The sequence below is a fragment of the Balaenoptera borealis genome (genome assembly GCF_965194805.1).
Source record: "Balaenoptera borealis genome assembly, chromosome: 12".
Lineage (NCBI taxonomy): Eukaryota > Metazoa > Chordata > Mammalia > Artiodactyla > Balaenopteridae > Balaenoptera > Balaenoptera borealis.
Window position 1 is genome coordinate 21,962,507 of NC_138869.1, and position 25,184 is coordinate 21,987,690.

The following is a 25,184-nucleotide window of genomic DNA, read 5'->3' on the forward strand; positions in this document are numbered from 1 at the left end:
TCCCCAGCAGACCCCTCGAGTGGCAGCTGTTCTTCCTGCCCTGTCCTAGGAGCCTCAGGGCAGTAGGCGGGGCTGGTTTTCTCCTTGCTCCTCACTGCGGCGCCCAGACACGGACCACGTCTCCATGGCGAAGTCCGTGGATGCAACTATTCCACCCTCCTCGTTGCTGTCATCTCTCAGCTGCTGGTTTACTCCTCGTCATTCACTGAGGAGTTGAGCTTCTTGCCCACACTGTTTCTCCTCACCCCAGTTCCTCAACATCCTTCGGGACTTCATCTGCTCTTTAGAAGATGGTTCCCGATCCTTCAGTTTTGTGAGCTGAACACCCTGCCCCTTTTCCCTCTCACTTCCTGAAGCACCTAGTGCTGGGCTCACATCCTCGACCTTCACACAAACTGTTCCACCTGGAATGTTCTTCCATAGCTCTTTGCGAAGCCGCCTCCTTCTCTTTTGGACAGTAGAATGGCCTCCCCTCACACCTCATTGAAGGAGCACCGTCCCTTTTATTTTCTATCACGGTCTTTGTTTATTTCATTCCAAAAATGAACCTCAGCTGGTGATTATATATTCTTTCATTGTAATTTATAGCAAGTACACAATATTATTTACAGTCAATATAAGGCAGTGTATCAATAAATAAAAAATATCTTTAGAAAAAAGACTGGAATAAAACACACAATGCACATTTTCAATTTAAAAAATGTAAAACATGTGGTGAAATAGTAAAGTTGGTACATGAAAAAACTTCTTGCCCCATAAAAAATGGGTTTTTTTGCATGTTACGTTCTGGTCTTTATTCCATTGAATACATATTTTTACAGCTGCAGTAATGCTGTACATATAATTTTATATCCTACTTTTTTCATCTGATTCTTTTATTTTTCTTGTTACTTTTTAAGTCTTCATGACCATCATTTTATTCCATCCAGCTAAAACACCATGGCTTATCATCATTTCCTTTGTGTTGTTGTTTCCAATTGTTCTCAGTTATATATATTAAAAAATCTTCCACTAAGCATGGGTGGGCCAATAGATTTTTTTCTTTCTTTGCATTATTTCCTTACACTACATTCCCTGGAATGGATTTACTGCGTTAATAGCTATTATCCTAGCAAGAATGTAGTAATTTTGACAGTTTCTCAGATTTACCCAAGAGTTCTTGGAAAACACCAGACCATGAGAAGGAAAACAAAGAAACGTAACAAACATTAGCCCAGCCACCTCTGAGCTCCTTGTATGAGGTAACCGTGTAGCTGACTGCTGAAACAAGATGAAACACACTTGCCTATGGCATCAGTGCCTCCAAATTCCTTGTGTTCTGAAGGGGTGATGCTTAGGTTGCAGTTATCATTTAGACACTGCATCAAATAACACTGAGTCTCACAGTGAGAAGTTACTCCATTTTCAGTTCTTTTTCAACAAGGGCAATAAGAAAGTCTCAGTTGGTGCTAATATGTCTTGAACACCTTTCTTTTTCTCAATATTTATTTATTTTTGGCTGTGCTGGCTCTTAGTTGCAGCACGCGGGATCTTTAGTTGTGGTGTGCAGACTCTTAGCTGCGGCATGTGGACTTCTTAGTTGTAGCATGCAGACTTCCTAGTTGCAGCATTCATGCGGTATCTAGTTCCCCGACCAGGGATCAAACCCAGGCCCCCTGCATTGGGAGCACGGAGTCTTAACCACTGGACCACCAGGGAAGTCCCCTGAACACCTTTCAAATGTTGCCTAATCCTCCCTTTCAACTGAAAAGACAGCAGACTTTAGATACAGAAACTTCAGCAGGAGTATCAAGTTAGAAATGAACAACATTGTTTGGTTTTCTTAGTGTTTGATTTGACAATTACCTTCTGTTTATGTTTTTGCTGACAATTCATGGTGATGTTATAAAATTTCCTTTAAAAACAAATATACTTAGGATGTGGAGAAATTAGCACCCTCAAACATTGCTGGTGGGATTGCAAAATGGTGCAGCCACTTCAGAAAGCAGTTCTACAGTTCCTCAAAATTTTAAATATAGAATTACCATATGACCCAGCAATCCTATTTCTCGGTATCTACCCAAGAGAAATGATAGCATTATGTTCTCACAAAAACGTGTACATTTATAAATGTTCATAGAAGCATTACTCACAATAGCCAAAAAGTCCAACCCAAATGTCCATCAACTGATGAATGGATAAACAAAATGTGGTATATCCATACAATGGAATATTATTTGGCAATAAAAAGGAATGAAGTACTGATGCATGTGACAACATGTATGAACCTTTAAAACCGTGAACTGTGAACCTCGTGAAAATATAAAAGACCGCATGTTTTGTGACTCCATATGTATGAAAAGTCCAGGATAGAAAAATCCATAGAGACATAAGGCAGGTTAGTGGTTACCAGGGACTCACAGAAGGGACAAATGGGGAGTGACTGGTTTTATGGGTATAGGGTTTCTTTTTTGGGTGATGAGACTGTTCTGAAATCGGATAGCAGGGGTGGTTGCACAACTCTGTGAGTAAACTAAAAACCTCTGCAGTGTACACCTTTTAAGGGTATTTGAATTATATTGCAATAAAGCTGTTTATTAAATACATAAAGGCACACATTTATAACAAGGATAGATTTAAACTTTTTCCTTTTAAAGTTAGCATATGGTAGTGTAGTCATGTTAAAAGAATCATGATACTGGGCTTCCCTGGTGGCGCAGTGGTTGAGAATCTGCCTGCCAATGCAGCGGACACGGGTTCGAGCCCTGGTCTGGGAAGATCCCACATGCCGTGGAGCAACTGGGCCTGTGAGCCACAATTACTGAGCCTGTGCGTCTGGAGCCTGTGCTCCGCAACAAGAGAGGCCGCGACAGTGAGAGGCCCGCACACTGCGATGAAGAGTGGCCCCCACTTGCAGCAACTAGAGAAAGCCCTCGCACAGAAACGAAGACCCAACACAGCCAAAAATAAATAAATAAATAAATTTATTAAAAAAAAAAAAAATCATGATACTGACGTGGGAACAACTGAGGCTTGGCAAACGCCGCCCCCGTTGTCCTGGCTTAAGCCAGCCCTGTGATCCAATGAGAAATGATGCTCATAATGACACAGAAGGCTTACAGCAGAAGCAGCCTCACCACCTCCGCGCTGCCCGAGAGGAAGCGTCTCCTTAATTGCTTAAAAAGTCTCAAGCGTGTGACTTAATTAAACTTCAATTTCTGGAGTGTATAAATAATGAAATACGGCATTTGTGTGTATGCTATTTACTTTGGAGCCTATTACTGCAAAACACACTGAATTATTAAAGCGAGTAATTGCTTCTACTCAGACCCTCTTTTCTGCCGTCTGCTGCTACCTCTGTTTCCAGGGCTTCTCCTTCACTGACAGGCTAAGTTAACTCAGGTCAACCTGATGCTATGATACGGGCCGGCAGTGTGAGCTGGATGGAAAAGAATCACAGTTCTTTCAAACACAGCCTGAAACAGTTGGTGACTAGTTTTAACAGGGAAGGAAACACAGAAATATGAGGGTGGGGAGGGAAGCAGACAAATTTTAAGAGGTTGAATATGCTCACCCTAGGAGAAGACTTGACTAGCAGAATGCCACTCCCCTCTCCCCTAGTGGAATCTCTTACAAGACGAAGCCATGGCTATCTGAATGTGGAAGTTTGCAAATGAGGTCAGAGTGGCAGCTGAAGACGTGGAAATACCTTGACTCAGCCCCTAGCAGGAGCGTCTGGTGATGGGTGGTTATATCTGCCTTAAGTGTTGGCAGCCAGAGGCACTAGTGAAGCTCCTCACAAACCACAGGTCTGGGAACACGGGAGACCCTTGACAAAAAATGTCCGCACTGAAGCTGTAAGTAGAGCCTTCACTTAGCAACCCAGACGTGACGCTCAGGACTGTGCTAACAGTTAAATCACTTTTAACGACCCATGGTTTGGAGTTAAATCAACTATCTTTAATCTTCCAAGACAGACAGAAAAGCCTGAAGTCCCAGCATTACATGAACAGTGTTGACACAGTGCCAAAAATATCTGCCATGAGGGGGGAGGCTTGATAAAATCATTTGATAAGTGCATCCAATTACTAATAGTTTGTATTTAGTTTGGATCATGATATTTGAAACATGGCTGTGTTCCTAAACAAAGTCTAGGTCTAATGCACAGGAGGTGTTCAATGTCCAAAGTTGGTGACTTTGTGCGTCTCTAGGTGTATGTGTCTGCTTTTAGCCATCATTGTACACATACACATGCTTTATGATTAGGAAGTAGCAGAGCAAGGATTCAAACTCAGGGAGCTGGACTTAAGAAGCCCTGCTTTTAGTTATGACTCTGTATTTGGGGTCACACACAAGCGAGTCAGAAAAGGAGCCCCTCCAGGCAGATGAAGCCTTTATCTCTACTCAGAGCTCCTGACTCAGTGATCCGAAGGTGGGCTGGATTTCAGTCCTCACCCACAGCCCCGCCAGGTGTGACTCGCACGGCACACCTGCACCATCTCTACCTCCATAATCCATCCTCTCGCCCTTAGCTGAGGTCATGCACAATTGGGTTTATAATTCTTCTCCTTCCAAAACTCTAGGATGCTGCCTGGACTGATTCTCATTTCATTCTTATCACCCCCCCCCCCCCCACCGTGATCGTTCCTGACACACGGGGGATTCTATTTCTCCATCTCCCTCTTCTTTTCAAATTAAGACGTTATTGAGATTTTAAAAATATGAACCAGCAGCGCTGGTTTGAAATAAATTTCTGGTGACATACGAGGGAGAAGAATGAGGATAACATATTCTGCGAATGGGTACCTCTATCTCATTTCCTGAAAAAGAGCATAAGGGACTTACCAATTTAAACGAAGGAAAAGTGGTCTCCCCAGCTAATTTCCATCCTCTTATGGCTCAGGCCAATAGGGATTTTAAATTTTTATGATAATTAATATACTTTAAATTGTTTTATAAATATATAAGTAATGCATATATTTATCACAGAAAAAGTGTAAAATACAGACAAGCAAAGGCGGGCGAGGGGTAACCAAACCAACTTCATAACCTCTGTTAACGTTTTGGTATACTATCTCCCAGAGTTATAACCACTATATGTGGGTGTGAGTATATAAATATGTAAATATATAAAAACCTTTAAAGAATGGGATTTTTATAATCTGTTTTTTTCCCCTTACAAATACGAACAATTTTCAAATTTAAAAAAAGAAAAGAGATTTTATCAAAGGGATCTTCTTCAAAGGGATTCTGGAAAGCCATCAAATATTTCAAATTTCAAGATTTGTTCCCAAGTACAGTATGGTCGTAAGCAATATGGATCTAGATGCACACAGACCTAGCTTCAAATTCTAGGTCTGCCACTTGGCTGTCCCATCTTGGGCAAACACTTTACTTCTCACCCTCAGTTTCCCCATCTGTAAAAAGGGCTTGTTGATTCTAATGGCTCTTTGCTTTTGGTTTTGGTGTTTCTTACTAGCGTCCATTTCCAGGTGTTTCTGGTAAGAGCACCTCAGTTTTCTTCGGGGGAAACCACGGTTCTCAGTTCATGAGGTTTGGAGGGACTGAAGCATCCTCCCCCAGGTGCGGCCATCGGGGCTGGTGTGCATGTGATCCAAGCCAGGGCGGTTAGAGGCAGCCCTGGGACTCTTGCTGGATGGAGTCTTTCCCTTCAAGGTTACTAAAGGAGGAGGACTGAAGCCCAGACCCGTTGGAACTATCACATGGAAAAATCTGATCTGAGAGTGTGGCCCACACAGAAGGAAGCAGAGTTAAAAGATGGAGGCAAGATGGTCACACATCCTGGACACACCCATGACTGAAGCTTTATCTCCTTTGCACATCACAGTTTTATGAGCTAGTAAATCCCCTTTTATGATTAAGTGATATCAGCAGATGAGCTGGGATTCCATCACTCCAAATGAAAACGAATTTGACCTATCCAGTAATAGTACCCACCCCTTAGGCTGTTACGAAGATTAAATGAAATAATGTGGTGAAGTGCTTCATACGGTACCTGACATGTTTTAAGTCATTATTAAATATTAGTTGTTATCATCATTATTATTAAATATTAACTTAGATGCATCAGAAGCCTTCATTTTTCTCCAAATATTTTATGTCCATGCCCAAAATGGGCGAGGCAGAGCAGCAAAGAGTTTATTTTAAGTGTCAATACTCTAAATTATTGCAAACGAGATTTGAAGTGTTTGTACATTTTTAAAAGTTCTCAGACATTAACACCGACGTCCATTAACCCATTCCTCCTGAGGGATGAAATTTGATACTTGAACACTAAGGCTTGTTACTTTGGAACCAGTGGTCAGACAACCCGGCTCCTTTTAATTCCCACAAAACTGGGATGAGGAAAAAGCAGAGCAAGGGTTCAAGCCCAAGCAGAGACACAGGCCCCTGAAGAGCAGTGTCTGTGAACAAAATTCTGCATTTTGGTGCCTGAAGACACCTCCTAATTCCCGAAAACCCTTCACTTACCCTCTGCTTTTCTAAGCTCGGAAACAGTAGTTCTCTGCCCTTGAGTAGAAATCAAAGTTACAGACAGCCTGACTTGTCTCCAGAATAATCGCCCAACTCAACCAGAGGCAGCGAAAAGGGTCCTGTCCCATCTATTCCCCGAGCTTTTACTAAGGACCAGGACACTGGGGTTAGGGTAGCATTCATTATATGCGGAAGCTGTCTTCATTTCCTCAAGACACAACCCAGGGAAAAGCCTGCCTAAATCCACATCTTAGCTCTGGCTAACATTTGCTGAGACCTTCTCGTGTTGCAGGTACTGTGCCAGCTTTTGACTCACATCATTTCACTTCCCCGTTGAACTTAGGAGAAAGCCTAGATTGGCTGAGGAGCACTGACTCATTCAAAGCCACACAGCCAGTCAGCTGGATCTAGTTAGGATTCAGTTGCTAAATAATAAAGCAACCACGGACACTAACAGGGCTCAGAACAGCACGTCACTTGCTGAGTGACCACCACGAGCTAGCCCTGTGCTTGCTGCTTTATGTGCGTTATTACAATTTTAGCTCTTTGGACCTCAGTTTCCTCTTGTGTAAAAGGAAATCACGCTTCAGATTATGTGTTCTCTATTGCCTCCTATTTATGGAAAGCTTGGACTCTAAATTGTACCATGATGAATTTTCACCAGAAGATGACAGTCTTCCATGTTGCTAAAAGAGGCCGGGGGGAGGAGCATCCAAACATCACCCTCAAATACACCACAGTCGCTCTTGACTGCCAGAAAAAATCACGGACTCCCAATAAAGGCATCAAGTCAAGAAACTCCTCTTTCCAGGGGGCAGTTTTCGAAATTTCATCGTATGAGATAAATCAAGCGCTGGGGAAGATTTGGAGGGGAACATAAAATGAATTCCGTCTTCAGCTGAAGCCTCTTATTTTCTTTTTCTTTTTTTAATATTTTAAATGGTGGCAAGATAGATATAACATAAAACTTTACCTCTTATTTTGCTACAGTAAATTATAACATGAAGAGAAGTATTTCCAAAGAAAACAAATCTGTTCTCAAATTTTCTTCCAAGGACTCTCACCTATGGAGTTTCTAGGGAGACGTGTCAATATGGCCACTATTTACGGAATTTTCTAAAGGTGCTAAAAGCAGGTGCTACATATCCACATCAGTCAGGACGTTATGGTGGTGAGTGACAGAAACTCAATTCATGGAAGCTAGGACAGGGACGGGACAGTGGCAAAGGGCAGAAGCTGGCCTTGGGAACAACGTCAGAACCCACCCCCACCCCTGTTGCTGGATGTTGCTTCTCACCCCTCCAGGTCATCTTGGGTCCATGAACTCTCCATGCAGACCAGCTTCCTCCACCTGGCAGAGACACAGCTGCCGATTCCTGAGTTTCCTATCATACAGCTGCAGCCACTAGAAACAGTCTTCCCTTATGCTGTCTCTGACCCCAATTTTTAAAATCCCTAAAAAAAGGCTCTAATTTGGCTTAGGAACCTATCCCAGAATCACCTGCCGCCTGGGACAAGGTCAGGTGCACAGAATGGCCACTCCAGGGTGTGATGAACCTTCATTTCCTGTGTGCCCCCTACAGCCATTCCCGTCTCTCTCCATCAACAGCACTGAGGTTATGATTTTTTTTTTTTTTTCTGAGGTTATGATTTAAAGAACCATCTGGTTCTGTTAAGAGGATTCTGGATTCAAATAACAGAAACCTCAACTCCAGCGTGAAACAGAAGGGCCCTAGATAGGGCAGGCCTCTGGATCTGTGGCTCCCAGGACTCAGTACTGTCCTCAAGGACCCATAGTCTCCTTCTTTCTCTACTCTACTGCCCAGAGTGATGACTTCAGCCAAAGCTGGTTTTCTAAGGATCGCGGTGACAACTGGGACTATTTATTTCCTTGTTCATATCTAGAAGATAAAGTCTTTTGTCCAATAATGTAAAATAAGTCCTTCCCTTCTTATTCCGTTCCCTTCTTAATCAGGAGCTGATTGGGCCAGCTTGGGTCATGTAACACCTGTAGACCAGTAACTATTGCCAGAGAAATGAAAGTATGTCTTAGCCCTGGATATATAAAGTTTACACTACGACAGGGATGGGACTGTCATGGCAGGCTTAGACCATTGCCTGGAGGTACAGTTCACTGTCAAATTGGGGGTGGGGTGGGAGAATGGAGGTCAGGAGCCAAAGACAAGTCTATTACATCACCCTCCCCCCAGTGGTTTAGGTGGTCTTGGCTTCATCCCTAACTCAAGGGGTGGCCCTTGCTTGGTTTACTTCAATTAGCTAATCCCATCCCACCCCTCCTTCCCATTTCCTCATCCACACTGTAGGCATTTAAACCAACCAAAGCCAATGAGATGGGAGAAAACTTTTGCTGGCGCTTCTAGGGAATAAAAACACTCCCTCATCCAGAGAAGCAAGATGAGCCTGGAGCATCTTGTAGCGCCAGAGAGTAAGAAAGTGCTCAGAAAGGCAAAACTGAAAACAAAAAGCCGAAACACAGTGATGGGGGTCTACCAAAGGAGCAGAGCAGCCAACTGAAAGAGCTACTAATCACCCAGACTGAAACAATTTCAGCAACAAAATAAAGTCATACTGGATTGTAACTCAAAGTACAAAATCAATATCTACGAGTCCATCCTGATTTATGACTGAATAATAAAGGGGGGAGAAGAAACACAACATCCCCCACACAAAAGAATTTCAAATTATTTATATAGAGATACTCCACCCTCAAGGAGGGGGAACAAAACTCCACACTCCTTAGGTGGGAGCTGTGCACAGTGACTTCTTTCTAAAGAGTAGAGTGGAGTGAGGGGGAAAGAGTAAGTCTAGAGTGGAGAAAGCTGACAAACACTAGCTCAGCCAGTGACCAAGGTCAACGTTAAATCATGTCGATAGTATATGCACTTGATAGGACGTGATGAAAATGGCACTTTACCGCTACGGTTTTCCTCCAGATAACCCATAACCCCGGTTATCACCATGAGTAAAACATCAGACACATTCCAACAGCGGAGCACCTTATAAAATATCTGACCAGTGCTCTTCAAAACTCACAAGGTCATCAAAAACAAGGGAAGTGGGGCTTCCCTGGTGGCGCAGTGGTTGAGAATCTGCCTGCCAATGCAGGGGACACGGGTTCGAGCCCTGGTCTGGGAGGATCCCACGTGCCGCGGAGCAACTAGGCCCGTGAGCCACAACTACTGAGCCTGCGCGTCTGGAGCTTGTGCTCCGCTACAAGAGAGGCCGCAATAGTGAGAGGCCTGCGCACCGTGATGAAGAGTGGCCCCCGCACGACGCAAGTAGAAAAAGCCCTCGCACGGAAACGAAGACCCAATGCAGCCAAAAGTAAAATAATTAATTAATTAATTAAAAGAAAAAAAAATTTAAAAAAAAAAAACAAGGGAAGTCTGAGAAACTATCACAGCCAAGAGGAGCTTAAAGAGACATGACAACTAAATGTACTGTGGTGTCATGGATAGAATCCTGGAACAGAAAAAGAGCACTAAGTAAAAACTAAGGCAATCTTGGGGCTTCCCTGGTGGCGCAGTGGTTGAGAATCTGCCTGCTAATGCAGGGGACACGGGTTCAAGCCCTGGTCTGGGAAGATCCCACATGCCGCGGAGCAACTAGGCCCGTGAGCCACAGTTGCTGAGCCTGCGCGTCTGGAGCCTGTGCTCCGCAACAAGAGAGGCCGCGACAGTGAGAGGCCCGCGCACCGCGATGAAGAGTGGCCCCCGCTTGCCGCAACTAGAGAAAGCCCTCGCACAGAAACGAAGACCCAACACAGCCCAAAAAATAAATAAATAAATAAATAATAATTAAAGGTGCTAATAATTAAAAAAAAAAACTAAGGAAATCTAAATACATTAAACATTAGTAATAATGTATCACTATTACTTGATAAATGGTAACAAATGTATTATACCAGTGTAAGATTTTGCTCAGAGAGGAAACTGGGTACAGGGTATATGGAAACTCTCTGTACTACATACTCCCCAACTTTTCCACAAATTTGTTCTAAAAAATAAAACCTCTTAAAAAGAAAAACATTCCCTCTCTTGGAAGGATGTTACTATTACAGATCCTTATATTTTCCTAAAGGGTGTAAGATTGTTTTGAATATTATTAGATAACATGTAACTTAATAATATAAGTAAAGTCTTAGTATCAATATAGTGCTGGCACAAGGGGGGGGGGGTTGCTGCATTTACTCATTCAGTAGTTCATTTGACAAATATTTATTGAGTACCTACTGTGAAATCATCTCTGTTCTAGGTGCCAGTGGTACATTGATTAATAAGACATGAAGTGTGCATGAAGGGGGGAGGAGCAAACAAAGTAGGATTTTCATACAACGATGAGTGCTATTTAAAAGAAATACGAAATAAGAGTAAGGAGGTAGAAGATGATGGGCAGGGTCCTCTTTCCTAGGGCAGCTGGGAAGATCCCGCTGAGGACAGAATCTGAAAGCAGACCTGAAAGAAATGAGGGAGCTAGCCACACAAGGTGTGAGCAAAGAACATTCCACCACAGGAAAAAGTAAACAGTGCTGAGGTAGGAATGAGTGCATTTGAAGGCCAGTGTGGCTGAAGCAGAGTGAGTGAAGTGGGGAAGGGTAGGAGATGAGGTCAGAGAGCTAAATGGGCTGAAATCAAACAAGGGTTCAAAGGCCACACTAAGAAATTGAATTTTACTCTGTATGGTGGAAAGTTAGGCCCTGGAACCAGCAAAGTGACCCGGTTACATATTTAAGATTATTCCAGCAGCTGTATGGACAATGGACTGTAGAGGGCGCTAGAGTGGAAACCCCAAGCCAGAGAGAAGCTACTGTAGTCGTCCATGTGTCAAACTATGGTGTTTAGCTCAGTGGTAGCATGGAAGTGGTAGATATAGTGGGATTGGGGTTATATTTGGGGATAAAACCAAGAGGGCTTACTAACTGAATACACGGAGAGGGTGAAAGAGGGGTCTCACGGACCAATCAACAAAAATGAATTTGACAAGAATCAGGACTCACAGTGACAAAATATCATAGATGGTCCCCAAGATCTAGAGATCTGTAATGTGTTCTGGGGCGACCAGCTAATTACAGGATGGCCACAGACTTGGCATTTTGCTGTATAACATCATCCCTCTTTAGTGAGACATTTATTCAGGCTTGAACCCTCTGAGAAGACCTGTCTCAGAGACCAAAGAGAACTGCAGGAAGTGCTGTCTCTTGATGAGCAAATACGCACGCTTCCTCTCGGGGCAGCTCCAGAGGCTGCCAAGTGTGTAATGTGTTTCTGTATTGTCTCCCCTCCCCCCTCCCCCAAATTCTGGGAGGGAAGCAACTCCATTCACCATTGCACACTGAGTACCTGCCCCAGGATACATGTGCAATAAACGTTTGCTGAATGACTGTGGAATAAAATGACAGAGGTAGGCTAAGTCTCCCTTAGAAGCCATATTTTAAGAGAAAACAGCAATAGCCAGGCTAACACAGAGACAAAGAATAAAGTTCAGGAGGGGGTTGAGGCTGACTAATCACTTGGAGCTCTAGGCTACAGCCAGTAAATGAGAAACAGTGATTTTGCAAGAGATGGCACAAAGGGCTAAGCAACAGTCATTGTTGGGATTTTGCAGCTGAACTTGTTGATCTCATCACAGGACCATCAAATGTCAGAGCTGGAAGAGATCTTAGAAAACTTGTAGATCGACCCACTCGTTTACAGATAAGCAAATTAGGGTGAAATGGCTCAGGACTAGCACCCAATCCTCCGGACTCCAGATGCCAAATTCTTTTTCCTATCACACAGATGGGCAGTTATACTGAACTTCCTCTTCCGTACGTAGGCTCGAAGAGTTTTCAGAAGCAAGCTGGAGAGACAGTCTTCTGAAATCCGAAGTCTATACTAACGTAAAATTCTCATTTTAGAATTCAGTTCCATGAAAAATAAATGACCCCTCTTGATAAACTTTTCCCCTTATCATTCAAAGAAAATAAGGTAGCCCATCACGGTTCCCTTTTTGACATGGCTGCCAGGAAGATTAGAGCTAAATTGAACACTTAATCCTCATAACAACAGCGGCCTCAGTGGTTAAGAATCTGCCTGCCAACGCAGGGGACATGGGTTCGAGCCCTGGGCCGGGAAGATCCCACATGCCACAGAGCAACTAAGCCTGTGCGCCACAACTACTGAGCCCGCGTGCCACAACTACTGAAGCCCACCCGCCTAGAGCCCATGCTCCGCAACAAGAGAAGCCACCGCAATAAGCCCGCACACCTCAAAAAAGAGCAGCCCCTGCTCGCCGCAAATAGAGAAAGCCCGCGTGCAGCAACGAAGACCCAACGCAGCAAAAATAAAAAATAAATAGAATTCAGAATTGGAAAAATTAGTAATTAAAAACAAAACAAAACAAAACAAAACACAGTGGCCTTAGTTTTTGACAAAAAGTACTTCTTTCCCACTCCTCTTTATGACTTTTCATGTTTCATAAGTATTTCAATGGCCTTATTGTATATGTCTCTGTTACTGTTAGTCGTCTCAAATTTGTTTTGGAAGTCAGCCAGGTCTAAATCACGAAAAAAAAACAAAATAGAAGGAAGATTTCATTTCTCTTGCGCACTGGAACGGCTACTTATAGTGTGGTGTACGTTTTCAGATCCCACCCTTGACCTAAAACTCAGACCTTACCTCCCGGCTTTATATTTATAGAAAGGAGAGCCCACCACAGGACAGACTGCATACAAATGACTAGTTATAAAATTGTAGGTCTGCCTGCTAACTAGGCAAGTCCCTGGAAACTTCTCCGAAATGAAAACAAGATGTGGAAGGAGAGTGCCATGCTTGCTGTGCTGACGTGGCAGGATTTCACTTACACCAGGACCCTGGGGGGGAGCAGTGCAGCCTGGCCTGAGGATGGTCAGCAGGCGGTGGACTGCGTCCCACCTAACTCCACGCGTTCTGCCGACTACTCCCCAGGCTCGAGGTACGAGATCACGTACGTAGCCTTCGTCTCTTCTGGATTCTAGCCACGTAAAGAGATTAAAGCACTCATTTTCTGAAAACATGAGACTTTCTTTTCCCTCCCTAAAATGAAATTCCTCCTAAACCACAAAAATTTAACCCAGGCAGGATTAGGAAAGCAACAAAGGCGTCCATGCAGAGATCTTTCCTCTTGCTCCCTTACTGCTCTGTCGCTATTTCTGTCCAGGTAGCAAAAGAAACATTAATAAGTCCCTGAAAATGTCAACTTCGCCAGAGGACGCTAGACTTTCATGTTTATGCATTCGAGCCTGAGACTTCCTGTGGCTTTTTTGTTTTTTCCTCTTTCCTGAGTTTGAAAATTTTGTTCTTTATTCTTATGGTGTTTCCCATGATTTCCATGATAATCTAAGAGATAACGTTTAGAAGAAAAATGGCTTCAGGAGGTACTGTTGCTCATGGAAATAGTCCTTCCCGAAAACAACCATTTGGATTCTGCTCATGATCTCTTCCGAGTCAGAGCCAATTTGTTCAGACAGAGACAAGAAGATGCTGCCCCAATGTTCCCAACACCTTGAAGGATGAAGACAGTTCCAAAAATCTACGATGTTTCTTCAGAAAAATTTCAGGAAAATTATGAATGCAGGCAAGCCTAGTGTATGACATCTGCATTAGTACGAAAGGGCTCAACCTGTACCAAGACTGCTGGGATCTGTATCCTCATCATGGAACCTTGGACAAACTGCTAAACCTTGTGTAATATTTTCCTCATTTGTAAAATGGAGATAATATTAGTGCTTAATTGGTGCTTACTTCACAGAGCAGGGTCTCAAAGTTTGGTGTGCATCAGAAACAAGGGGAGGGCTTGTTAAAACACATACTACTGAACTCAACCTCTTGATTTTTGATTTCGTGGGCCTGGGTGGAGGAGGGGAGGGGTGAGACTCAGCATTTCCAACAAAGCCCCAGGTAACTCTGGTGCTGCTGGTTCATAGAGAACTCCAAGAGAACCACTATCATAGGGTTATGGTGCAGATGGCGTAGTTAATGAACATAACCTAAGTGTTAATAATGACTATTTTAATGTACTGTGGTTAACACTATGCCTCGTAAAAAGTTAGCTGTGATAAATGGTGTCCATTCTAATTATCTTCCAAGTTGTCCCATCAACTTACAAATCATAGCAACTTTGCAGTTAAACCGTAATAGAATCCATTACAAGAAACCTCAGTACATAGGAGGGAAAACCCTATTAACTTCCTAACAGAAATATCCTTATTTTAAAGAGTGAATACATTCATAAGAGATTGTAAATGGTTCTAAATAGACTTAAAAGCAATTCTATACATCACTGGGGTTTTTTCCCCTAAAACTTGTCCATACCCATCTGTACATCTCTTACCAGGCAGAAGAGAAACAAAAGCTGACACAGCTACTTACTGAGGTTTCCTGACTTTTCTCTCACTTACAGTAAAAACGCCAAACCAAATTTAGTCATTACGGTGAAAAAGAAGTCTTCCACTCGTTTCGAGTAATTAAGGAGCCCAGCAAATGTGGACGTTGCAACTGGCAGTTAGAAACATCAACAGTCTCCAAAGGGTAGAGGAAACAGAGGGCTACAAGACAAGGGGATTGTTAAAAAGCTCTCCACAACAAAGGAAATGAACGCAAATCCCTAACCTGCGGGCTTTCCAGCAACCCTAAGGCCAAAGATGAAAAGCTGTGGCGGGTTAAGCTCTGTGCAGATAAAGAGGATATCAGACAGAATGTCGAAGGCTAAGATGTTTTCCTTGCAGGGCTCTGACCACACATGAGTCTGAAAAAGAAGGAGGAACAGGGAAAGCCCCACGCTTCCAAGGAGAACACTTCTTAGTACACTCAGGTCGAGCGCCTCTTCTAAGCACAGGCGGAGATTCGCGGTTCAATGAGAGGCAGCCAGTACTTAGTAAACATCTAACTTTTCCAACTCAATCAGATCTAAGTTTTTGGTAGAAATTCTCCAGTGAAACATGAGAGTTAGATAAAGCATTCTTGCATCGTGATGGCTTTTGAGAAATTCGACAAAGGGCGCATGTTTGCAAGAATGCAAAAAAAAAAAAAACCCTTTGCCCTGACAGTTAAAAATGTACCATGCAGACCACTTTCCCTGACACTTCTCTTTCCAAAAGGTACGTGATGACCAGCACTGCGCTGTTACCAGGACTCCACGAAGACGGTTTTTCATTTCTAGCGGGGAAAGAAAGAAAAGTGGGCAGCCCGTGGGTGAACTTGGAGTTTGTCCCTCCAGCCCACAGCCTCCCTTGGACGGGACACGGGTGGAAGGAGGGAGACACGGGTCCGCGGATGGGATTCTGGGGCTGCCACGACTCACCTCGCCAACTTCTTCAGGCTCGCGGCGCCCCGACGGCTGCCTCGGGGGCGCGGACGCGGAGGCCGGCGCCGGCGAGCGCTCTGGCCGGCCCCCGGGAGGGCACCCGGGCCCGGAAGGCGCGCGGGGGCCGGCGCGGGGCGGCGCGGCGGGGCGGACACGGGGCGAGCGAGCGGCGCAGGGGCTGCGGCGCGGCGGGCGCGCAGGGACAGCCCCGCGAGCAGGAGCGCGGCCAGCGCGAGCAGGAGCAGCGCCGCCGCCTTGTTGCGGAGCTTCATGGTGTGGCACGGCGGCGGCGGCGGCGGCGGCGGCGGCCCCTGGGCAGCGCGGCCCCTCTGCGCATCGCGGCGCGCCGGGCGGCGGCGGCGGCGGCGGGGCGAGGGCAGCGGCGCGCGACGGCCGCCTCCTCAGCCAGCCCGCCGGGGACTGGAGTCCGGGCGGCTGACGGGCGAGCGGGCGCGCGACGGAGGAAGAAGGGGAGGGAGGGGGAGGCGTGAGCCGGCCCGAGGAGGGGCAGCCCGCGCCTACCGTACTGTGTGGAGTAGCCGCCCGTCCGTCCGCGCACCCGCCAGCCGCCAGGCGCTCTGTCTTCAGGTAGGGCAGCCTAAAAACCTCTCACCTCCTCATTCAACCATTCATTCACTCATTCATTGATTCGTTCATTCATTCATTGTCTCCCACTCCGTTCCATTCCCTCGTTTACTTCCTCAATTCCGTCACTCATTCACTTACTCTCCCATTCCATCTTCTCTTCATCGGATTCTCTCATTATTCCATGCCTTTGCCCCATCATTTATTTTTACCCATCTATCCACGCACTCGTGCACCTATCCATACATCCAATCAGGCAGGAACATCTCTGTCCCGTTTTCCCAATGCAGGGCCTGGCACTTGGTGGGTACCTGTAGGATAACCACTACAGATCCACGTTGTCTAAACAAGTTACAGAGTGAATTCTAGAGTCTGGGTTTGAAATCTGACTCTGCCGCTCATCATCTAGGCTAGGTGATCATGAGCAAGTGGCACAACTTTCTTGAGCCTTAATTTCCTTACGTGCAAACTGGGATTGTATTGCTGCCCTCCGCAGAGCCGTTGTGTGGACATTACATTAAACAAAGCATTCGAAGAAACTTGCACAGTGCCTGGCTCACAATTGGTGCCCAATACAAGCTCTGTGATAATTAGTACAATAAAACAGAGCTTGTCATATATACATAAATGCACATTTTTTCTTTCTGACATAGATTTGATATAGAGTAATATTCACAACCCAGTGTAGAAATGAATTCTTCTGAGACTTTAACAGCCCCAATCACCAGATCAAGTTTCCAGAGTTTCCCAACTCTTCTTCCAGGGCATCGCCAATCATAAATGGGAAGCATGAGGGCACCTCCTCTTATTATTCACCATGAACTGACAGCCAGCATTCTATTAACTCTCTTTTCTGCTTGGCCACAAGACAAGGAACAGCAGTTATGACAATGTCTCTGAGATTCTACAGGATTCCATGTTGCCTTATAAATCGTCTAAAATTCAGGTATATTCCGAATGGTTCTCATATTAGCAATACATTTTAATTCTTTGAGATCCCATTGTATTTAAAGTTGTAGGAATGAGAATATTTAAACACCTGGAACCTCTGGCCAAGTAGGCACCTAAGAAATGGCAGGATGCAGGCTCAAGGTGTGCACAGCAGATGTTGCAGGTGAACGAGCACAAAAAAATCCATCGATTTCCACTGAGGGTGAGGTATCGTCCCGCTAGGATGCATTTGGAATTGTGGGAAGGATGTTTTGGGTTGTCACAATAACTGGCAAGTTCTACTGGCACATACTAGACCTCCCACAATGCTCAGGACACTCCAGCAGCACAAAGAATTGTCCTGGGCCAACTGCCAACAAGGGGGCACTGTGGAGAAACACTGGGCTAGGCTAAAGCCTGGTGTTCAGGCCTTCCAAGTTTAGAAATGGCCACTATTATGTTAGTATGTGGCCCAGTGAAGCAAGAATTCCCAAACTCTGTCTTGCCACTTCCTCTGTTCCTCAAGGAGACACGTGCAATAAGAATAAAATAAGGCAAAGTAACACTTGGCTAACAGCTAAGGTTTTGGCCTCAAACACCAAAGTAGAACTTGGAACAACTAGGTTTGACCAAACAGAGGGTTCTGTTTTCTTTAACTTTGCTGAAACAAAGGAAAGGCCTGATTTATCTCCTTCCCCTGAGTCCAAATTCATGTTTTGGTTACCATTCTGATATCTAACATCATGGAAAAAAGATTCCAGATACCATATCTATGAGTCATCCCATTTGTCACTTGGATGTCAAATATACCAAATGCTTGTGTATTTGTCCCCCTACCCCAGAAATCTGTTTCTCCCCTTGTCTAGATACTCAGTTGCTCAAGCCAGAAATTAGGTGGGAACCATCCTTGGTTTCTCTGTTTCCTCTCACCTCCTGTATTAGTTATCTGTTGTTGCATAACAAACTACCCCAAGTGTGGTGGCTTAAGATAATACACATACAACCTCATGCTTTCTGTGGGTCAAGAATCCAGCACAGTTTATCTGGGTCCTGTGCTTCACAGGCTCTCAAAAGGCTGTAATCAAAGTGTTGGCCCGGGGGTGGTGGTCTCATCTGAAGGCTCAACTGGGGAAGGATCTGCTCCCAAGCTCACTCACATGGTTGTCAGAAGGGTTTCAGGTCATTGGACTGAGGGTTTCTGGTCCTTGCTGGCTCTTGGTCAGAGGCTGCCCTCAGTGCCTTGCCAGGTGGCTCTCTCTATCAGAGTAAGTACATCAGAAGAGCCAGAGAGAGAATGCCATCAAGACAGAGGTAACAGTTTTTTATTATCTATTTTTGGAAGTGACATCCCATCACTATGCCATCTTCTCCTTGTTGGAAGCAAGGCATTAAATTCATTCTGCACTCAGGTGGAGAGGATTACACAAGGACCTGAATACCAGGATTACTGGGAGCTGTTTTAGAAGCCTGCTTCCCTCACCTCCCATATCCAAAGAGTCAGCAAGTTCTGTTGACTCTGCCTCCAAGACATAATCGGCATCTCTCCACTTCTCTCCTGAATTGTCAATAGTGTTTGCTTGACAAGATCAAACCTTGCCCAATTCCTAATGGCCTTGTTCCCATAGTATTTCACATAAGTTATTCCCACTCCATCCCCCATGACTCTGAATTATATAAGTGGCTCTTCTATGGCCTAGAAACTTTCTAATTGATCTCCTTGCTTTTTCCCATGGCTTCTTCCAATCCTTAAACCAGAATAATCTTTTAAAAACATAAACTGAATCCTATTTCTCCTTTGCTTACAACTCTTCAGGGATGGCAACAAATTTTTAGATATAATACCCAGGGCACAATCCATGAAAGAAATGATTGATAAGCTGAATTTTATTATAATTAAAAACTTCTGTTCTGTGAAAGACAAAAGTCAAGAGATTCGGAAGACAAGCTACAGACTGGAAGAAAATATTGGCAAAAGACACATCTGACAAAAGACTGTTCTCCAAAACATGCAAAGAACTCTTAAAACTTAACAATAAGAAAACAAACAACCTGATTTAAAAATGGGCCAAAGACCTTAATAGATGCTTCACCACAGGTGATATACAGATGGCCAGTAAGCGAATGAAAAGATGCTCCACGTTCTTTCACCAGGGTGGTTCAGTGACTAACGCTCCGCGCTCCCAATGCAGGGGGCCCGGGTTTGATTCCTGGTCAGGGAACTAGATCCCATATCCCGCAACTAAGAGTTTGCATGCTGCAACTAGAAAAAGATCTTGCATGCCTCAGCTAAAGACCCTGCATGCCACAGTGAAGATCCCATGTGGCACAACTAAGACCTGGCACAGCCAAATAAATAAATAAATATTAAAAAACAAAAACAAAAAACAAACAGTGAGATACCACTACACACCTGTCAGAATGGCCAAAATCTGGTACCCTGACACCACCAAATGCTGACGAGGATGGGGACCAACAGGGACTCTCATGCATTGCTGGTGGGAATGCAAAATGGTACAGACAGTTTGGCGGTTTCTTACACAATGAAACACACCCTTAACCATACAACCAGCAGTCACACTCCTTGGTATTTATTCAAAGTAGCTGAAAACATATCTATACAATAGCCTGCACTTCATTGCAGGTTATTACTAATTAGTTATTAGTAATTTGTAATAGCAGCTTTAATAGTAATTGTGAAAACTTGGAGGCAACCAAGGTGTCCCTCAGCAGGTGATGGATCAATAAACTATAGTGCGTCCACACAGCTGGATGTGGACTTTGGGTGATAATGATGTGTCAATTCATATTCTTCAACTGAATGAATGTACCCCTCTGGTGCTGAGGTGTTGATGGTGGAGGAGGCTGTGTATGAGAGGAGACAGTACGTGTATTGGAATTCTCTGTAGTTTCCCTTCAATTTTGCAGTGAACCTAAAAAATTGCTCTTAAAAAAATCTATTCTTTTTAAAAGCAGGTATGGGATTTTTCACTCAAGTACTCTGACTCTACTGTCTGTGTTGTTAACCATGCCCCGCAGAGTATAATGTATATATGTTGCTTGAGCAAAGAGAAGGCTGTGAAATGACCTCTAGAAGACGGTAGCCAATAAATACCTCAGTGGGCAGGACAGGAGGTTTGGGGTTATGTCTGTATCAGTTAGAAGGAACGGAAGAGAATATCTGACTAACTGTGGCTTAATCTATGGCTTTTCCAACTTTAATGGGTGGACAAATTATCTGGAGGTCTTGTTAAAATGTAGATATCAAGGTAGTGTGTCTGAGCCATGGCCTGAGAGTCTGCATTTCTAATAAGCTGTTAAACATTGCTTCTGCTGCTAGTGGTGATCCAACATTTTAAGTAGCAAGGACGTGAATAATAAAGACATCTTTACCTTACATAGTAAGAAATCCAGAACAGATGGAGGACAGGGGTGGAAGGAAATGTTTCCACTGGATACCTACTGTGAACATTTTTGTATTTGTCTTTTGGTGAGCATATGAATGCATGTGTGTCGGATATATACTAGGATGGAAATTGCTGTGCTACAAAGTACGCATAAGCTTACCTTTAGTGGATGCTACCCAACAGTTTTCCCACGTGATTTTATCAACCTACCCACCTACCAGTAATGCATGAGAGTCATGGTTGCTAAACATCTTTGCCAACATTTTGTTTGTTTGTTTTGTTTCATTTTAACCACTCTGGTGGGTGTGTAGTGGTATTGTGGTTTTAATTTGTATTTCCCTGAGGACTAATGAAGTTAAGCATCTTTTCATGTATGTATTGGCCAATTAGACTCTTAGTTTATGTCTTTTATGAAATATCTGCTCCAGTTTTTTGCTCATTTTTCTGTTGAGTTGCCTTTGATTGATTTGTAGGATTCTCCAGAATCTGCATAAAGAACCCTTATCAATAAACATAGTTTCATTTTTAAACCTAAATCTTTGATTAACTTGGCATTTATCCTGGGTGAGTATGGGCCCAACTTTTTTTTTTTTTTCAGATGGTTTTCTCAACAGCAGTACTGCACAGTCCATCTTTCCCCCATCAATTTGAGATGTCGCCTTGGTCATGTGCTGCATTCCTAGGTGTATTTTGAGATATTTCTGGGTTTTCTATTCCATTCTGCTTGTCTGTCTCCCGTGTGAGAGTGCAATTTTACATACTTAGCATTAAAACATGCTTATATATCAATCAGGATGAGTCCTATTGTTTTAGAGCTTCCCAGGCTATTTTTATTTGTTTTTCCATATGAACTCAGAACTAGTTTGTCTCATTCTAAAATTAAAAGAACAACTTTATTGGCATTAAGACAAATTTTTAAATTAACTTACAACAAATTAACATCTGCACAATCTTGTTTTTCCAATCGAGAGTGATTAAATGTCCCTTATTGGTTCAAATCTTATTTGGTATCCTTCAAAGATGCATAAACTTTTGATAAGCATAACTGAGCGGGTGGGAAAATGAGGAAAATCTCTGAGGCCAAGAAACTACAAGAAAGTAAGAAACCTGAGAGATTATTCAGCACTGTAGTCAAATTTTTCTTTGGACAGGAAATAAAACCTAGAGCCCAACCAAGCAAGGCATGAGGTTGGAGTGGGAACACTTGAATAAACTGGGGCCCCCAAAGAGTGACACTCTGACTATAACAGTCACAGACTATATAAAGCATCACTCAGCTGAGCAATACCATCTTACCAGGCCCATCCCTAGAATTCTCAGGGTCTGGGGCAAGAGTAAAAATGGAGACCCACCATTATAGCACAGGGAACTCTGCTCAATATTCTGTAATAACCTAAATGGGAAAAGAATTTGAAAAAGAATAGTTACATGTATATGTATAACTGAATCACTTTGCTGTACACCTGAAACTAACACAACATTGTTAATTGACTATACTCCAATATAAAATAAAAATTAAAAAAAAATGGAGACCCACCTACCATACGCTTAACTATTTACAAGTTATAAGTCAAACTAACCACTGTCAAATGACATATGTTCTATGCTCCTGCATGGCAAATATGTTTTGATAACAACCTTGAAGTCCAGGAGGAGCTTTAAGATTTCTACATGTATGCCCGGGGGTGATAGAGAGCAAGTACTCAGCCCCAGCCTTGAGCTCCTCCCCTCCTCCCTCCACCCTGGCCCATGCATGGGCACCCCTGTCCATATGTCTAAGCTTTGTCCACGCCCCTGCAAACAGCTGCCCTTTGGCCACGCTCAGATCCAAGTGCGTGTACACTAGGGGCCTTTCACCCTCAGAAGGACCACTAAGGAAGGAGGCCTGCACCGACCCTGGAGATGGGCTCAGGAGCATTTAGATAAGGAATCACAGAGTCTTGGCTATCCAGAGTGTGTTCTAGAAGGAGGAGGGCCCAGGGCTCTGGATGGGCACTGCCTGGCAAGGGCCACAGTGGGTCTCAATAAAACATGGGGCCCAGCAGGAGCCACTCTACCTGTGGTTTGAGGACAATAAACGTCCTTGCGCTGATGAGGGGATTTCTCAGCGGAAACTGGAACGGACTGTACCGCTATGACATAGGACTTTGGATGTCTCCGTAGATGGTAGTATGGAGAGATGACCATGACTGAGGATCACACAGGACTGGGCATTCCTGCACGTGTCTGTGTAACAGAAATGACTCCAAGCATCAGATGCCCTCTCAGACCCACCCCACTCTACTCAGTTCCATGATGTTTGAAAAACTTCCTAGAAATAAAATGACACCCTGGGGTGAATTAGGGAGGCAGAGAAAAACCTTAACCCCTTGAGTTTACCCCGAAGAGATTAAAGAAAAGCTCTGAAGTGACTGAGTTTACCATAAATTGACAGGCACACTGCTGCTAGAGAGAGAAATTAAATTCAGATATGGAAAAATCAAAGTTACATTTTTTGGTACCTGAGTTGAAAGTTCATACCTAACACGGATTGTATTGGTGCTTTGTAGGTACACTAGGGTTTTAAGACACATCTACTTTTTTTTTTTTAAGTAATTTATTTATTTATTTTTGGCTGTGTTGAGTCTTTGTTTCTGTGCGAGGGCTTTCTCTAGTTGTGGCAAGCAGGGGCCACTCTTCATCGCGGTGCGCGGGCCTCTTCACTATCGCGGCCTCTCTTGTTGCGGAGCACAGGCTCCAGACGCGCAGGCTCAGTAGTCGTGGCTCACAGGCCTAGTAGCTCCGCGGCATGTGGGATCTTCCCGGACCAGGGCTTGAACCTGTGTCCCCTGCAATGGCAGGCGGATTCTCAACCACTGCGCCACCAGGGAAGCCCAGATCCATCTACTTTTGAGAACAGCCTGACTCACAGTTCATGACCATCTCATCACAGGGACAGGAGAAAGAGTGCAGAACTCCCATCTGAATAGAACGTGGTGGTCATGTGGGGGGAGTAGAAGATGATAGACAAAGAGGGACAAGAGGGGGCTATTGATACATGGATTCCTAATAAGTAACCCCAAGGTCTCTTCAACCAGGAGTTCTCTTGGTGAACTCAGAAAACAATTTTGCTATTAAAATGTGTGAATTTTATCTAAATTTCCAGGATACACATATTAACTAAAATTAGACTTCTGAGGATTTTTTGTTGGGGAACTGCACAAAAAGAAACAAGATAACATTGAAGGAAGACTAATGCAGCTATGTATTATCATGCTCTAGTCAGCTCTGATTACAGCAGGATGTTATTGGCACTTAAGTCACTTGATGAAATAGAGTAGAAACCTAAGAAATGATTCTGGATAATATCCATCTGTGCTGTGAATTAAAGAATGCTTTTTAAGTCAGTGTGGAAGGATGACTTTGGGGTAAACAAATGCCAAAATACCATCAGGAAGAAATAAAAAGTTGAATATAAACAATAAACCATAAAAGAGCTGAAAGAACACAGAAGTAAATAGTTTTATGAATTTAGTTTGGAGACAGCTTTTGTGAGCATAGCCAAAGTCATTGTTGTTTATAACGGCCAGCAAATTGGATGTAACTGAATTAGCTAATCATTGAGATCAGATAAATTGTGGTACCTCAATTCAATACAATGTAATTCACATAGAAAGGTTATTCATGACAACATTAATTTAAAAATAAGCTATCAAGGGACTTCCCTGGCTGTCCAGTGGTTAGGACTTCACCTTCTAATGCAGGGGGTACAGGTTCGATCCCTGGTTGGGGAGCTAAGATCCCACATGCCTTGAGACCAACAAACCAAAACATAAAGCAATATTGTAACAAATTCAATAAAAGACTTTAAAAATGGTCCACATCAAAAAAAAATCTTAAAAAATATAAGCTATCAAAAAAGTAAGTACAGTTTAATCTTACTATAAGAAAAATCTATGTATTTAGCAAAAGAGTGTAGAACATTAATAGTCTGGTTAATGGTGAATTTATATTCTTCTTTATGTTTTTCTGTATTTTTTAATTTAAATAAACAATCTCCACAAAACTCCCAAAACTTCTGTGAGACTTCTCTATACTAAGCAATCCTTACTACTTTTAAAAATTAGTGGAAGCAGCTTTATTCACGATAGCCAAAAAGTGGAACCAAGCCAAATGTCCACTAACTGGTTAATGGATAAACAAATATGGCATATCCATACAATGGAATACTATTCAGCAACAAAAGGAAATTAACTACTGATTCACATTACAGCGTGGATGAACCTCAAAAACATTATGCTATGTGAAGGAAGCCAGACACAAAGGACCACTTATTGTATGGTCCAATTTACCTGAAATGTCCAGAAAGGCAAATCTATAGAGAAAAAATGTAAATTATTTGTGACCTGCAACTCAAAGCAGGAAGAAAGATTAATTGTAAATGCAGAGAGATTTTGTTGGGAGGGATGG

General features: G+C 43.5%; 1 protein-coding gene across 3 annotated transcripts in view; it reads right to left on the reverse strand.

Moving 5' to 3' along the window:
* LOC309607542 (glucoside xylosyltransferase 2) overlaps positions 1-16,196 on the reverse strand; it is a 153,778-nt gene extending 137,582 nt beyond the window's left edge. The window contains exon 1 of one of the 3 annotated variants that reach the window (XM_082346173.1): positions 15,814-16,178. In XM_082346173.1, coding sequence (XP_082202299.1) covers positions 15,814-16,088 — 275 coding nt within the window. In that variant the 5' untranslated portion in view covers positions 16,089-16,178. Of the gene's footprint in view, positions 1-15,571; positions 15,682-15,813 lie in introns of those variants that run through there. The other 2 variants (XM_082346174.1, XM_082346176.1) reach the window with 2 other exon arrangements.
* Positions 16,197-25,184: the final 8,988 nt, after the last annotated feature.